Source organism: Dreissena polymorpha, chromosome 9 (genome assembly GCF_020536995.1).
Source record: "Dreissena polymorpha isolate Duluth1 chromosome 9, UMN_Dpol_1.0, whole genome shotgun sequence".
In the NCBI taxonomy this organism is placed as follows: Eukaryota; Metazoa; Mollusca; class Bivalvia; order Myida; family Dreissenidae; genus Dreissena; species Dreissena polymorpha.
Genome location: NC_068363.1, coordinates 103,284,614 through 103,301,409, shown reverse-complemented (window position 1 = coordinate 103,301,409; position 16,796 = coordinate 103,284,614). Strand labels below are relative to the sequence as shown.

At 35.4% G+C, this 16,796-nt stretch overlaps 1 protein-coding gene across 2 annotated transcripts in view; it reads right to left on the bottom strand.

Moving 5' to 3' along the window:
* Nucleotides 1–524: 524 nt before the first annotated feature.
* Nucleotides 525–16,796, bottom strand: part of LOC127844578 (epithelial splicing regulatory protein 1-like) — a 33,149-nt gene continuing 16,877 nt past the window's right edge. Inside the window, exons 8-13 of one of the 2 annotated variants that reach the window (XM_052374942.1) lie at nt 15,954–16,048; nt 12,722–12,937; nt 12,105–12,362; nt 11,435–11,699; nt 10,565–10,893; nt 525–6,586 (exon numbers count right to left, since the gene is read on the bottom strand). In XM_052374942.1, coding sequence (XP_052230902.1) covers nt 6,425–6,586; nt 10,565–10,893; nt 11,435–11,699; nt 12,105–12,362; nt 12,722–12,937; nt 15,954–16,048 — 1,325 coding nt within the window. In that variant the 3' untranslated portion in view covers nt 525–6,424. The remainder of the gene's footprint in view (nt 6,587–10,564; nt 10,894–11,434; nt 11,700–12,104; nt 12,363–12,721; nt 12,938–15,953; nt 16,049–16,796) is intronic. The other variant, XM_052374943.1, reaches the window with a different exon arrangement.

The following is a 16,796-nucleotide window of genomic DNA, read 5'->3' as shown; positions in this document are numbered from 1 at the left end:
CAATTATCTGCGTTTCTTTTGCGAAGCATACACATACATCAACTGTGTCCGATAGGTTCCAATAGTGATCAAAACAACTTGAAAGCGATTTATGTGTTTAACTATACTTGCTACATATTTGCCATTGGGGTAACAGGATTGAGATGTACCTATTCGAATTTGACGGACTATCCATTTGTTTATGATGGTAAATGCATATGGTTCGGATTTTCAAAAGTGTGCCCGTGCTATCACGAGGGCTTGTAAACCCTACCACACTTTAATTGGGCAAGGTATGGCAGTTACTGAAAACGATCCTTCTTTTTGTGTTGGGGGTTTGCCGTAAAAACTGAACGAGTATAATGCATACACATCTTTGTTACCGGGCTAAGATTGGAACTCCATTTGTTCACTGTTCTTTAACATTTAACAAACGGGCAACTACTTTATTCTCGTATATTATAACATGTTATACTTGTATGACGTCTTTTGAAGGAACCCGATTATTGCTCTGATTTTGTTTCGCGGGCGTTTAAACATACATATTCTTTACTTCTGCTTTATTTTATTTTTCATTCTTCACACTCTCTCAAACACTCTTAACAACAATCATGCGCGTGGCATGGTCATGGAGCCATACATGTACATAGTTATAACAATGAAATGCATATTGATAGAGAAAAGGAAAGTCTAAAATAATAAATTAAAAATATGTCTCTATGCTTTGAACAGACTGGATATGTCGCCTATGATATGTCTGTCTTGAGATACTATCCTCTAGTTTAAATATCAGCAAGTTTAAAAACAGTTACAACATAAAACTGGTTCAAAACTTGAACCGAATATGACTAGGTTTGTAAAAAATAAATCATAGATAAATATACTTTAAATGGAAGTATTTACATAAATAAACTATATATTAATTTTGCAAAGCTATACGGTCCCCTTGATGTATTAAGATTGAACTTTTATGTTTTATTGCACTGCATTTGAACACGGTTGGTTCATGTTTCAGAATAATATTAAAACCCAACGTTCTTTTTGTCGTTATACCTACAAATTCATTATGAGGGTAATCAGTAATACATATAGTAATCAAAACCAATTAACAACAATTTATAAGGACCACACCATACATCGTAAAATAATTAACGTTTAATGGTCATGCTGAACTTTCATGTGAAAGTCTTAACAAAACATGTTTAACAACATTAATTATTAAAAAAAACATGAAAGACATAACGAAGTTTTTGAACGTGGGTTTTATGTCTATTCCTGAAAACAGAACTTAAATATTATTGTGAGCATTTTAGGGAACAGGTACCAACTCGTTCGGGGATTATCCATGCCCGGTTACACATGCAGCCTACCATTATTCAGTAGCCACTCACATATAGGGTTTGGTCACGCGATATATGCTGGCAAGATTACGACGAACGACTCCTTCACCAAACGGAACAATCACTGGTAAGCATTCGGTAGTTTCCGTCACGTTTGCGGAGATTGCCGAATGAATACGAAGCGCGAGGACCCTTGTCCGGAGAGGCAGTATTTAGGTCACGAGAAGCTACCCTGGGCACGTATGTGATGGGAACTAGAGCAACCATATTTGAATTATTTTTAAATGGACGAAATACATCATCAAATGATTTTTTATTTGCAAATACTCAATAAATGTCAATCACTCTCATGATTTAGGATAAAATAAATATACTCTCACAATTGTCTAAAACGTCGTCGATATCGACAGTGTACAATCAGCAATAAATACATTAATAATCATTAATAAATTAAAAACAGAATGTTATCACAGTCTTTGAGAGAAACAAATCAACAACATATCCCCTACCCGCATTATTTCCGTGTCCGATTAATTGGCAATCAACAAAGAACCGATTCATGAAATAGGCAAAAGTTAACCTAAAACCCGTAAGCCAGCGTTCAATTAATACCAGTTAAATTTGTTGAGTTTTCCCAGTCCACCAGCGTATTGTTTTACAAAGTAATCACTATTTAGTACAGTTCTTATCACCTATCACATCGTGCTGTTTTGGTCACCCACCGTGTGTTAATACAACAATGTGAAATGCATGAACGAGCCTGCTCCAACCCCTACAAACACGTGCCCAGCTGAGATCAACTCATGACCTACTACCAGATAATTAGGTACAATGTACAATATAAACAAAAGCAACAAGCCAACACCAGGTTCAGAAATGAGCCACACCAGTAAAACCACCACCATTATATGAAGATAATATTTATTGCTGCATTTTGTATGGAAATGTAGCGTTATTGTAATCTACATCAAAGAATATGACTGCATAAAACATGTTATTAATTAAGAGATGACGTCATCTGCATGATAACTATGAAATCACCATTCAATACAGTTATATGTTTTCATATGGAGCAAATTACTTAAAAGAAACAACAATTTCGATAATATTGCTTAAATCAAACGTTTTACATGATATTCAATTATAAGTTTCTTTCTGATACCCAGACAATATCTATTCTATAAATTACTCTTCTTTTCTACCTTATGATGATTATTTTCCAGTAATTTGTTTATTCGAGAAGGCCAAAGGAAATAATAGAAGTATCTGCTCTAAAATTTCTATACACGATGATATAATGAATACAAGAAGAATTTTCTGCAAAGTCACTTAACTATTTCAGTGCTGGAACCGAATTTTGAAGGCCTTTGCAAACAGTTTGGATCCAGATGAGACGCCACGTTCTGTTTGCTATTATGATAGTATTCTTTGAAAAAAAATCGAAGAAAATGATAATTTTAGAAATTCAGCAGACGATATTTTAGCAGACGACAATTTTCCCAGCATGCAAAGGGTTAAAACTGAGTATCTATAGATGTCTTTTATATACGTGCACCGCTTATGAGCTTCAGCTGTTTTTTTACTACTCGCACGAAGCTTACCACTGTTTTTGAAGTTCGAAACAAAACATTAATTTATGGTCGTCATAAAGTGCACATACTTGTTTAAGTGACTTTGCATACCTATCGAAATATACCCACCGCATAACCAAAATGTAGCGTTTTAGTTGAGTTATACCCTTAACCATATTGCACAAACGCAAGAAAATGTCATGTTAGCCTGCAGATCATGTTTCCCAGGTGACCATTCGTAAAGAGATGTATGCTTTATTACTTGATTGAACATTTATTGGAAATATTAGTTTCAAAATTCTCGTGCTTGTCCGTATACCTGCTGAACGTTTTTTTCTTACAATTTGTTATCATATGACTTTGCGAGTGCTTTCAATACAATTTTGAATGACTGTCTTGTTTTACTGTCTTAAATTTTGAAATTAATTCAAATTCAACGGCATTATCCGAACAGTTTAACCCAAACTGTAATTTTACATCATTCATTCAAGTATTCCATTCATTATTACACTTTTTATAAGATTGTAAATCTCTTTAGAATGGTCAAGAAAATGGTTATCCTATTTATGCCTAGCGTCTAGAAAAAAAGGCCTTGGCAAACAGCGTAGACCCAGATGAGACGCCGCTTGGTGCTTCGTCTCATCAGGGTCTACGCTGTTTGCTTAAAGTAATTTCTGTAAGAAATATTCTAAATATAGAAATAAATATACTAGAAATCCCTAATTTTCGAAATAAATTGATCCAATTTAGAAGGATGGGAGAGTCCACTAGGCATAAATGGGTTAAATTGAGCTCTGTTTACACAATAGAAAATATTAACCAAATAAATACCATATCATGCATGCAAGTATTGAATGTTTCAGCCACAGCTGAAAAAGGCATCATTATCTACAGCAATGTATACAGATACAGTTAGATTATACCCTGAAAAATAGGCATTTCATATGTCATTAGTTTAAACATAAAATATACAAAAATATGTACAATATAACATAATTTCTAAACTATTTTCTTATAATATTAAAATACACAGTACAGATCGGTGATAAATGAAATAGTTTGTAACATGAATCACAATATTAATATTGTTGCACCACTGCTTGTTAACGTTTTTGCACGTGAATTTACCTTTAATGTATGTATCTCGATAAAACGTCCATGTATTATATTTATACAAATAGAAATACCAAATAATGTTTAATCTTTAGAACCCGAAACAGTGTGTATCTCTTTTCTTTTACCGTTACACAAGAACAACTTTATAAATTAATCTATATTTTTTCACAACGTTGATCCTGGGTTAGCTTTGCTGCGTGCGGTACATAGTTCATTGTTCAATCAACGTATACCTTAACAAGCAGGTCGGCGGATTGGGCGCATTATATTGCAAAAAGCAAAAAATATCTTCAAGGGTGTCTGGCATACAAAGGCACATAATGGAATGATAATGATTACACAGCATACGTGTATGCGGTAATTTTTTATGTTTTGAGTTTGTGAAACTTAAAAATGACAGTAGTACAATTCTTTGAAGTACATGACAAAATATACATTGCACGTAAAAAGTGCTCATATTAACAATATACATGTTGCGTACTTTCGGAAGACAAAAAAATACATGTATATACTGCTTCTAATGCATACATTAATGTAAATAGTTCACAAAAATATTTATAACAACGCATTATTTCATACAACACGGCAAATTATTTGAATAAATCTGGAAGACAAGTGAATTTGTTGTCAAACAACAAAACGATTGTTAGAAAATATATGATGCTATATAAAACCTACACATAACCGAGTAGAAAACAAAATGAAGTTATATAAAACAATCTTGCAGACTGGCGTAATTTGTAGTAAAGTTACTGTGGTACTGTGGTAATATAAATTATGTATTTTCCCAACCCAATTTCATGACATTAAAATCTTGATTCATTATTGAGTGGTACCAGATTTAACTGTTTACTACAAATTTGAAAAATAATTAAACGTTCAGCATGTTTCCAATTTTAATCAATTATATTTCATCCAATTATAAGAGACATCGTTGGAAATTTTACAATTGAAGTTACACAATTGAATATTGCTAATCAATTTAAGGCACTGTGGTTTTGACAAACAACAACAACAAAATCACTGCGTAGATGCCAGATGCTATTTATGGGAGAAATTAGGAGTACAAACACTTCTCTACAGAAAATAGCATCGCAAATCTGCAAGAAGATAAGATAGCACTTTGAACACAATTAAGGCACTATGGATGTCTGAAAAAATGGAATGTTGACATTATGGTACAATTGCATATGATAAGGTGGTTATTGAGGAAAAGATTCAGAAAATGTGCTAGTGTCTTTCTCTAATCTTTAAAAATAATATGACTTAAACTCAAGTAAACAAAGTATGGTATTTATTCTAAAGTAATCTTACACTATATTTTGTTGGAGGATCATTTGACTAGATTGCTTTCTCATTTGATTTAGTCTTGTCATGTACAAATATATTGTATATTTTACATTAATATTAACATAGTAATTAGAATCTAATTCTCAATAATGCCGAATTAATAAAACATCTATGTACAACAAATAATAAGAAACGTAAATTTTAATAAAATTTACACACACTTCAACAAAATGTCAGCAAAATATGCTGATCATATTAAAAATAATTAATATAACACAAAAGGCAGACAGATCCTCAGATATAATTGTTATATAATAATCATAGAATACATATATATTAAAAACACAATTTCAAAAGACAATGAGACAAGAAAATAATGATAATAAAAAGTCTTTTAAGCATTTTGCACACAAAACAATATCAGGAAAAAATTAAAAAGGCAAATAAAACGCACAGCTGAACAAGCTTTTCAAAAAAGCTCACCATGTGAGCCAATTAAAAAGCTTGTGTTTGCACTATCCTCAGTAGTAGAAGACGACATGTTATATCAAAATATCAAAATAAATGTACGCCTTTGGTAAATAAATACCAAGATACGGTAACGCAAATATTACCAATATTAAGATTATGTACCGTCCTTTTATCACGTAGCAGGCTTGTTACGTCACATGTACAATGTACTTAGAATTAATAATGAACATTCAATTACCGACAATTAGCTTTTTAGTTCAGAGCATGCACCATTGAACACTTCTTATACTAGTACCAGAACCATTACGTTGGGCTACTTTTTGATATTAAAATATGAGCAGGTAACCAACTTCTTTAAAATATTCAGACCTTATCGACATTTTTCGATGATTTATATTAACATACTAAATAATTGAGATTACAAAAAAAACTACAGATCTCTTATTAAATACCATTTATATATTGATATGAATTTCCTTGAAAATGGAAAATTGTCCGTATTAATTTAAAGGAACAGATCTGTATATGATACAAACAATACACTCTGTTCTGAACAGCAACCATAATGACAGAAACAAAGATTAGAAGGAAATTATAAATAAAAAAATACGATGACACGATTCAATATGAATAAAAGTGAAAGCTAAATCCATAAAACTACACGGCTAAAAATAACTCTACGATTCTGTTTCCCACGAGTTGATGATTTTTTTCGGTCACCGCGCGTTCTGCCTCACCACGTGATGCGAACAAAATGACTACGTCACCGCTAGGAAGTCCGTCATGTGTGTATTGAACCTGAACACTGTCCGGTGTTACCTGATGGGGAAAACAAGACGAATGTTGGTGCTAGTTAATGTGAAAAAACATGATAACATTTACATCAGTGTTACTGTATGTATAAATTTTCAAAACGTCCTGCGTTATGACGACAAATAATTGTCAAAATACATCCCAAACATGGAGTAATAAGTACTAAGTATCGACGATTTTAAACAAAATGGTAACACTAGTAGATTTAAACTTAACTTAAATTTAGTCGATTCTAATGACTTGTTAAATAGGCCATACATGTATGCATATAGCAACTTATGATTGCTAACACGTGCGTTTACAAACATGCAGAAGTTCATACAACACTTAAAAAGACAGCTGCACAATGCAATTAGCAGAAACCGTTTTATAACGTTTTAATAACATTTTTGATGAAAATGTTACGAAATAAAATAAAACTGCCTAGCTAAGTTCTGATGGTTAAAAGTAGCTCTAGAAGGGTATACACAAGTATTAAGTAACAAACAACTACCCATCAAATGTGTTTCATGCTTGTTAGTACAAGTACATTATAATAATTATTGCTTGGTTTTGTGTGTATCGTACAATAACAAACGTTGAAGCCAAAACGTTGATAGTTTAATGTACATCGTGCATAAAACACAATTGATATATAATAATTTACTTCCAAGAAACTTCCCAAACATCTACAAATACGTGTTGTCTTATTTTATTTTTATCCGAAAATACAAATTAGGACCAGAGTTTTGTATTCATGCAGAATATCGCATTATAAAAATCTGTATATATTTTCGACAAAACGTGTAGGTTCTTAATGTTGGATATATAACAACGCTCATTTTTAACTTCCAACCATTTAAACTTAGGTTTTTATTTTACCAGTCCGCGTGATAGTGGGTAATAGTTATCTCCCTTTTTCAATGAATTATACATGTTCTAATTCCTGCGGATACAAAACAAACAAATTGAAATTTAGAAAACCCTCGGCGTGTATCATTTAGTACATTTACCATGCAATTTCCTAAATCGGAATGCAATAATACAGACATTTTTTTGACAAAGGGGAATATTAGTCGATTTGTTGTCCCGAATTTAGAGGGGAGCATCATATTTCCGTCCTTGAGGGTGGCATTGCATTTTGTCAACCCCGGACAACACCGTGAAAGAAAATAACAACGAATTGCGGATACTTCTTATTTGATATTAAATGTGAAAACGCTTGATCGACGTTAGCATCCTCACACGCAGTACAAATAGTTTTTAAGTTTCACATTCCGTTATAATCTGGATTTCCATTGTTCTAGTTCAAGTTCCACGCGAAATTGCATTAAAGTTAGCCATTGTCATGAGACATTGTGCATATTGTTGCCCGGTGAAATTTTATACAAACTGTAAATGATCATGCCATGTATAATATTTACACAAGAGCACCGCCTTGCGGGTGCAGACCGCTCATCTATTTTCTTTTTAAAGGTGAAGGGACTCTCATTTTCAATCACAAAGGAGGGAGGGGTGGAGTGAAGAGGGGTGTATAGTGTGGGGGTGTTGACATTTATTACATTATTTTCCAAAAATGCGAAAAAAATGCGGAAAAAATATATAAAATTCGAGAGGGGGGGAGGATTCTTGGGTGCGATGGTTGGACGGTATTTCAAACATAAAATAATAAAAATAAATATTTGTGTTTTTTAACCGTTTCAAAAAAAAAAATGGGGGGGGGGGTGGGGGGGGTGGGGGGTATAGTGTGAGGGTGTGGTGGTCATTTGTGAGATGATCTTAAAAAAAAAAATTTAGGGGGGGGGGGGATTCGGTTGGGGGGAGGGGGGGTGGGGGGATTCTTGGGTGCGATGGTTGGACGTTATTTCAAACATAAAATAATAGAAAAAAATATTTGTGTTTTTTAACCGTTTAAATAAAAAATTGGGGGGGGGGGTGGGGTGGGGGGGGGTAAAGTGTGAGGGTGTGGTGGTCATTTGTGAGTTGATCAAAAAAAAAAATTAGGGGGGGAGGGCACGGGGGATGGTTTGGGTGGAGTCTATTGTGGTATGTCAGGTAAGAGTAGTTTTGTCAAAGTATCAATCAAATCTAATCATAAATAAAGAAGTTATGGCAATTTTAGCAAAATTTAATAATTTGACCTTGAGAGTCAAGGTCATTCAAAGGTCAAGGTAAAATTCAACTTGCCAGGTACAGTAACCTCATGATAGCATGAAAGTATTTGAAGTTTGAAAGCAATAGCCTTGATACTTACGAAGTAAAGTGGATCGAAACACAAAATTTAACCATATATTCAAAGTTACTAAGTAAAAAAGAGCCATAATTCCGTAAAAATGACAACCAGAGTTATGCAACTTGTCATTTTACTGTACCCTTATGATAGTTTGCGAGTGTTCCAAGTATGAAAGCAATATCTATGATACTTTAGGGGTAAAGTGGACCAAAACACAAAACTTAACCAAATTTTCAATTTTCTAAGTATAAAGGGCCCATAATTCCGTCCAAATGCCAGTCAGAGTTACATAACTTTGCCTGCACTGTCCCCTCATGATAGTTAATAAGTGTTGCAAGTAAGTAAGCAATAGCTTTGATACTGTAGGAATAAAGTGGACCTAAACACAAAACTTAAACAAATTTTAAATTTTCTAAGTATAAAAAGGGCACATAATTCTGTCAAAATGCCAGTCAGAGTTACATAACTTTGCCTGCACAGTCCCCTTACGATAGTTAGTAAGTGTTGCAAGTACCAAAGCAATAGCTTTGATACTTACGGAATAAAATGGACCTAAACACAAAACTTAACCAAAATTTTCAATTTTCTAAGTATAAAAAGGGCACATAATTCTGTCAAAATGCACGCCAGAGTTATTTAACTTTGCCTGCCCAGTCCCCTCATGATAGTAAGTAAGTGTACCAAGTTTGAATGCAATAGCATTGATACTTTCTGAGAAAAGTGGACCTAAACGCAAAACTTAACCAAAATTTTCAATTTTCTAAGTATAAAAAGGGCACATAATTCTGTCAAAATGCACGCCAGAGTTATTTAACTTTGCCTGCCCAGTCCTCTCATGATAGTAAGTAAGTGTACCAAGTTTGAATGCAATAGCATTGATACTTTCTGAGAAAAGTGGACCTAAACGCAAAACTTAACCAAGGTGATGACAATAGCTCATAATTTTTTTTTCAAAAAATAGATGAGCTAAAAATATTACCCTTAATGTTAAGCGAAAACAACTTGACAGCGTATTCCGAAATGTCAATAACAAATCTGTTTTATTACCTACTTCATATAAAAAAATAAAACACCATTTACTTTAAATAGTTAATATTATATACCTTTATATTACTTTACTCTTTTAATATTGAACCTTAAAGTTTTGCGCAGTTTGAATATGTTTGCAATATAAAAGTGAAAACAATGTAACATCACAAAATGGTTGTTTTAACGCACTGATACACAGTATACAATGCTTAATATAAATTCATATCGTGAAGTAGGTGATAGTAAGAGCATGTGATCTTTTCTTGGAAGTGAATTATGTTCCAACAGTAAAGAAACAGCAAACAATATGAAAGGAGACTTGCTAAGAAGGTTAAACACAGCAAACAGCGCTAGTACAAGATTGTTAGTGCGAATATAGTGCGGCGTCCAAATACAAGATATACCTCTACTTTTCCATCCATGGTCGCCAGTTATGTAATCAACTTATCACCCTAAAACTCTTACACCTGAATTTCAGCAGTTGCTTTTAATATGAATCATATAAATAAATAATACTTGGAATTATTAACAATTTCCATGTCTTTGTTGAGTTTTGCGCCGATCTTTGCCTGCTCACCTCAGTAGATAAATTTCTACAGAGCAATTAACATAAACGTAACATTCCAAAACACCATGATAATTTAGTACCTAATTATCAGCACCCAAAACATCCCTACATTCAAAATAAATCATAATCAATCACAATTTATCACAGGCGTTTTCAACTCTGTCAAAGGACATACCTCTGGATATCCTTGATAGAAATTTAAAATATCTTGCAGAGAGACATTAAATGGTAGCCCCCGCATAACGACCATGGACGGCGTGTTGCAGGGCGTGTTAGTATAGAACGGCTGGGCGCTCTGGGGTGAAACGGGAGGGGTCGGGTACCAGTAGATGATCTGGGGGTACATGGCGGGTCGGGCGGCGGCGCTGACTAGAGGTGACAGTCCCTGCTGGAAGGGGCTGCCATAGATGGGCTGTGGGAGCGCCGAGAACTGCAGGGCGGAAGTGAAGGGGTTGGCAAAGTGGTGGCTGGCAGGGGCCTGTAGGCTGGACAACAAAGTGGCTCCTGAAACAGGGATGAACACACTCCATCAGGGCTGACTAATACTAGTATAAAGCTTAGATATATATGAACAGTCATATACATGATATTAAGAAGTAGACGCCGTTTTCTCAGATATCCATGATTTTATATGTGTGTAGACATTGTTGCTCAGTGGTGTATTGGCTACTTTGATTTTTCGACCGAAATTGCGGTACTAGCTTTTTGGATCCTTCTACTTGTTCTGTTTTCAAAACTAAGCATTTTAGCACTAACTATTTATTTGTACTTCCAAATATAGGCGACATATTACACTGCGATTGAACGTTCGCTGCATTTATTCGTATATAAGTTATTTCATGCAAAAACTATTAGCCTTGTAATGTGAAAAGGGGGTTTAATGCATGTGGGTAAAGTGTCGTCTCAGAAAAGCATGTGCAGTTTGCACAGGCTAATCAGGGACGACACATTCTGCCTAAACTGGATTTTCGTCAAGAAGAGTCTACTTTTAAACGGAAAAAATACGACAAAAGCTGAAAGTCAATATATTTGAAGATAGTTTTACCAGGCGAGATGATCTGCCGCTGTATAAGCGGCGCATGTGTGAGGGGGAGGGCGGCTTGTTGCGCTAGCGGGACGACGGGCGACAGGGTGGGGGATGAGATCCCGTGGGTGAGTACGAGGTTCATGTCCTCGCCGGAGCACTGGATCACCTCGATCACGCGTTTCTTGCCAGCGTAGATGATTTGTCGTCTGTTCCGGTTGATGGCGGTTAGCTGCGCGGCCTCCTCGGAACTCATCTGGATGAATGCCTCACCAGAAGGCTCGCCCTAGGGACGAAACGCGCAGGTGAATAGCGATCGCTATTTCATGACATGTAAATAATAGCCGTTATAAATATTATGGTGACAATATGCGTACCATAATATGTCGATTATTAGTTTTTTAGTGTTGCACAAGTACACGTTTTTTACTGGCTGAAATAAAATCGAACTAGTGATGCTGTATGCTGAAAAAATCGATTAAATTCAAAGTTGATGCTGTAAATTATACCGTGTATTCACTTCTTTTAATTGTTTTGTTAATATTCTCCCTTCAGCAGTCCTGTAACATATCTATCTTACCTTCTAAAATATAACGTATGTGATTACAGTAAGGCCCCCTGTCCCATCAAAACCAGAATTTTAAAATTCTTTTTTCGACTAGTTATTATAACAAGTGCATAAATGAACTACCTGGGCGCTGTATACCATATGCACGCCTTGGTACACAATGAACTGCGAGAATTCGCCCAGAAACGACAAAATGTCCGTCACTTGTGAACACGTCGGCAAGTTCCGTAACCGGATACAGTCTCGTTTTGTGCCGCTCGTTATGAGATTTTGCGGGATGTAGGGCAGTGCCGCCTGCGGAAGCTGAGCAATCAGGGGAGGTAATGCTACTTGGTTTTCTTGAGGTTCTGGGTTACGGGGATCCATACTTCTGTTCAATACCTGGAACAAACAGCGCGTGTCATTATAAAAGAACAATCTGACAGGAAAGAATATTTACTATTAAGTTCGGCAATTTTATTAATAAGGCGCTGGAATAAAGCGTTTTTGTTTGAAAATAAAAACAGCAACAGCATCGTCTACGTTTTATATAACACGGAATTCCAAACATGAAACATTGCATTTGCCTATTAGGCATTTTGATCCTCTGCATATTTCGCATACAAAAAAGTTTTTTAAATTATTTGCACTTTTTAGCAGTACATTATGTAAATCCAATTTATTACACTGTTAAACTAAAAAAAAACTATATTATAATACTGGACAGACTCATCCCTTCCGGTTATCTCGTCTTTGCGTACCTGTTGTACCTCCGCCGTGGTGGACTTGAAGAGCTCGATGTAGCGCGTGCCCATGATGTCGCGGTGCTTCTTGAGCGCCTTGTCGGCCTCCTCTTCCGTCCCCATGAGTACGAAGGCGTCTCCGGTGGAGCGCCCGTCCGGGTAATGCACGAAGAGAATGCCGTCTTCACCGTCCAACACCTCGCTCACATTGGGTTCGCGCGCGAAAAACTCGAGCTGCAAGAGGACACACGTGTTTCGTTGCGTGAATGAGCGGTAAGGATGTACGGTGCGGTTGAACTGTATAGTCGGAACATCAGTCCGCGGAACCACGCTTTATAATTATTGATATAATGCAGTTATAACCCGACATAATTTTATTTGTTTTTGTATCGTGGGTTCCAATGATAATAAAATGGGGAAACTATATAATGCCGTGTACATATGACACGATGTACATATATGTAACGATTATATCATGAATAATATGTCTAAAAATTCAAAAACGTGTATTCATTTGTGATAGCAATGTTCTTTTTTCAATACGTAACCATTTCGTTTATTGATAATGCATTCACTAAACAGTAAACACCACCACTTACAACTGTGAAAAAATAATATGAAAATGCACCCAAATTTAATCATGTTCATGCCTGTGACATCTACGTGTGCCATTATGCCTAACGTCTAAATTAATGGGTCATATATGATTGCGATGCTGACAGAGAAACAAATGTATGTTTCACCCTTTAAAAGTACAAAAATAATGTAAAATGTAAAAAAAACAACATGTATCACTATTTATCCCTCTTCGTCTAGCCAAGCCATTATAGTAAGAAAGTTTTATATTATAATACATTGACTTTGAAATACATGCCATATAATTGTTTGATATTAATCAATTAAAAATTTGTGATAATATTGAACGACCTGAATTAAAAAAAAAACACGAGAATAGCACACAGAAGTTGCTATTATAATATACACGCAATATAAATTTGGGCCGCGTCGAACGAAATTATGTAGTATGCCATATGCAGCCAGCGTAGCTCCTAAAAAGCCGGCGCAATTGCGCAGTCTGGTCAGGATCTACGCTTTCCGCTATAAAGTCACGAAAACTTTCGTGGTCGCATAAGAGAACACGGTAGCTCCTGACCACACTGCTCGACTTACAGGCTGGTATGGAGCTACGCTGGCCGCATATGGCATAAGACCTGTTTTCGAATGACGCGGGTCATTTAAAGTCACGTGGTCTAACAACTAGCGTGAAAGTCTAGCAGAAAGCGCCACACAACAGATATATACCGCTTGCCACATAAGAGTCATTTAAAATATATAAATAAATGAAAAAAGGTAGTTGTGAAGTTATCGTATCTTTGATATTTCCTTGCTTCAATATTTTATTTTAATGAAAACGTATTAATACCCTGGCCTAATTATATAATGCACGATAGACATATAGTTGAAACCCAACGTGTAACGGCCTGTTTGAAGAAAACAAAACATGCAGGGATGCTTAATCTTTTTTATTTTTGTTGTTTACGGAGTATAGGTCACTTAAAAATGAGGAAAGTTACTTGACCGTTTAAGCATCAATTACCAATGACATTTCGAGTTAAGAATTCGTCCCCAGTTAAGTCTCTATTCTACCACACAATATCAACACAATCATTTTCCCTAACGATAGACCGGTGTTATGGTTAATTAACATACATATTTCACCAAAATACATGTGTGCATATGAATGGAGACCCGAAATAACAGGACCCCTTTCTGCCGCCATGGTTTCCGTCACCATTTTATTCTTCCATGCAGAGAGTGGCAGAGTTAACACTAAAAGTGACGTCATTGCTGTTCAAATCGACGCCAAAGAAAGCCGTTATATTAACTGTCGAGCAAATAAATCCCTTCTCTTATAATATGCTCATACGCGATTTTCTTTTTCACGGAGGAAAAATATCAGAACGAACGAAATGACTTGTTATAGCATATAACATACAAAAATGAACGTTCTGATTTTTAAATATTCTTCTACTGCTGAAAGGTTAATAAAAGATAAGTTTACAAACTAAATTTACAGATTTTCCAGCTATGGATGGACTATACTAGACAGAGAAATAACGGCTTTCTTTGGGCACAGTTATACACACTGACCAATCAATGCCTTGTACAGATTCTGAGTAACCGCTACCAAATGTATCTGAATTAATGGGAGGAATAGTTAAGAGACTATAATATATGGTAGAGTGTAGCCTGCTTATGGCTGGCCGGAAGGCGGGGCGCAACACCGTGCTAACGAAATAACGAGTTCTCGTTGGTTATATTTCTATAAATATATATGCGTATATCAAGTGACTGCTTCTAAAACCAGATTACTGGAAATGAAATAAAAATGACCGCAGAACCATCCCGATTTTGTTGGATGACGATCACCATTGTACCTGTTTGCACATGGCACACAAGTAACATTTGAAACAGCCCCACACCTCGGAATAGATCCTGCAAAATGATTGGCTGATCCAGTCACCTCATTACCATATCCAATATGGCGACCAAAGTTCTAGACCCATCCTGTACCACACTCCGAGTACCAAGTCATAAGACATGATTAAGCCTTCCCTAAACTTACCTCGTCAACGAGTAACATTAGTATGTTTTAGCAATCGTTTAGCTAACCATGATGTAACATGGTATCCCATTCGGCTGAAATTTTCAATACATCCGTGTCAAATACAGTGATATAGCTCGTCCATTTAAGTGACATCATGACCATTTAGATTTTATATTAAAACAAGGTGTATAGTCCTTTCTAAATAGGCTTTGAAATTTGAGAGGTTAAAAGACAAAATCATAATAGATAACTTATTTTTTGTACTGTATTGCAGTTTCAGTAAATACTTGCATTACGAATGTGTTTGTTAGTTTCTGTTTCACAGCTTAGGTTTTGTGTTTCAAAACGTTTTGGAACTTAACGCTCTTTGTAAAGCAAAATGGAGTTTGTTTGAGACCTTTGAAAATGAACCGTTCAAAATGATGAACTGGGGAATTATGTTTGAGCTTTTGTAAGTCACCTTAGGAAAAATACAACTCATTCATTTCATTTCAGAGAGTTAAAACACAAAACTTACTCGTAATTACAACTAATGACAGTTTTGCTTAATCCGACTAGCGATATATAACGTGGGGGTAACAAGAATGGCTTTAATATATTGGTAACGGTAATGGTAATACTTTTCTATTTTTAGACACTTACCACTTGCTGAGTGGTTGCTGTAAAAGGCAGACCGCGCATGCGTATTATAACTTCCCCACCTCGAGACAAGAATGCCTGTGCTTCGGTATTACTTCCTGAAATGAAAATTATTGCATTAATAAGGAAGACATTGAAAGCTTTTAATTATTCTGGACGATTTTCTTTTAACTAAAGGATGAAAGAAGTGACTAAAAATATTTCCTATATTCCTAAAATTATCCTAAAATTATGTTACCGTGAACATGTAAAAATACATGTAAAAATACACACATTTGGTATGTTACAATACACACATTCGGTATGTTACAAGACGAGATGTTAAGAAGTCGCGCATATCATGATTTTCAAAATAGTGATACCCAAAGGCATCGCTATTGTTATACGTTCTTGTAAAGCCCTTTCGGCATAACAAGTCAATTTGACTTACAGTGTATAATGCGAGACTTGCTATTAGACATGATTTTTACCGGAATTTATGTACTGCTATGTTTCGCCGAATTGTCGTTTTTCAAGGAATAAAGCAATGAACGACGCTGAAACATGAATGCATAAAAGCACGACCGGAATATAGACTACCGGTAACTCCGGATTTCGCTTTAAATATTGTCTGTATTACACGCCATATCATATAATATCTGAACGAAATCATTGGTACAAATAAGAGGTCAGCGCAATGTGTCCCCGCGGAATATGATATTGATTTATCAAAAGGTGTGGAGATCCGGGTCCGTATACATCAAACAAGTCTTAGACTTAAGAATAAAGAATAGAATCAGAACCAAGAGAAAAATACGTCCAATATTTTTGTAAATGTTCTACACGTAGAATGATGTAGACAGATGA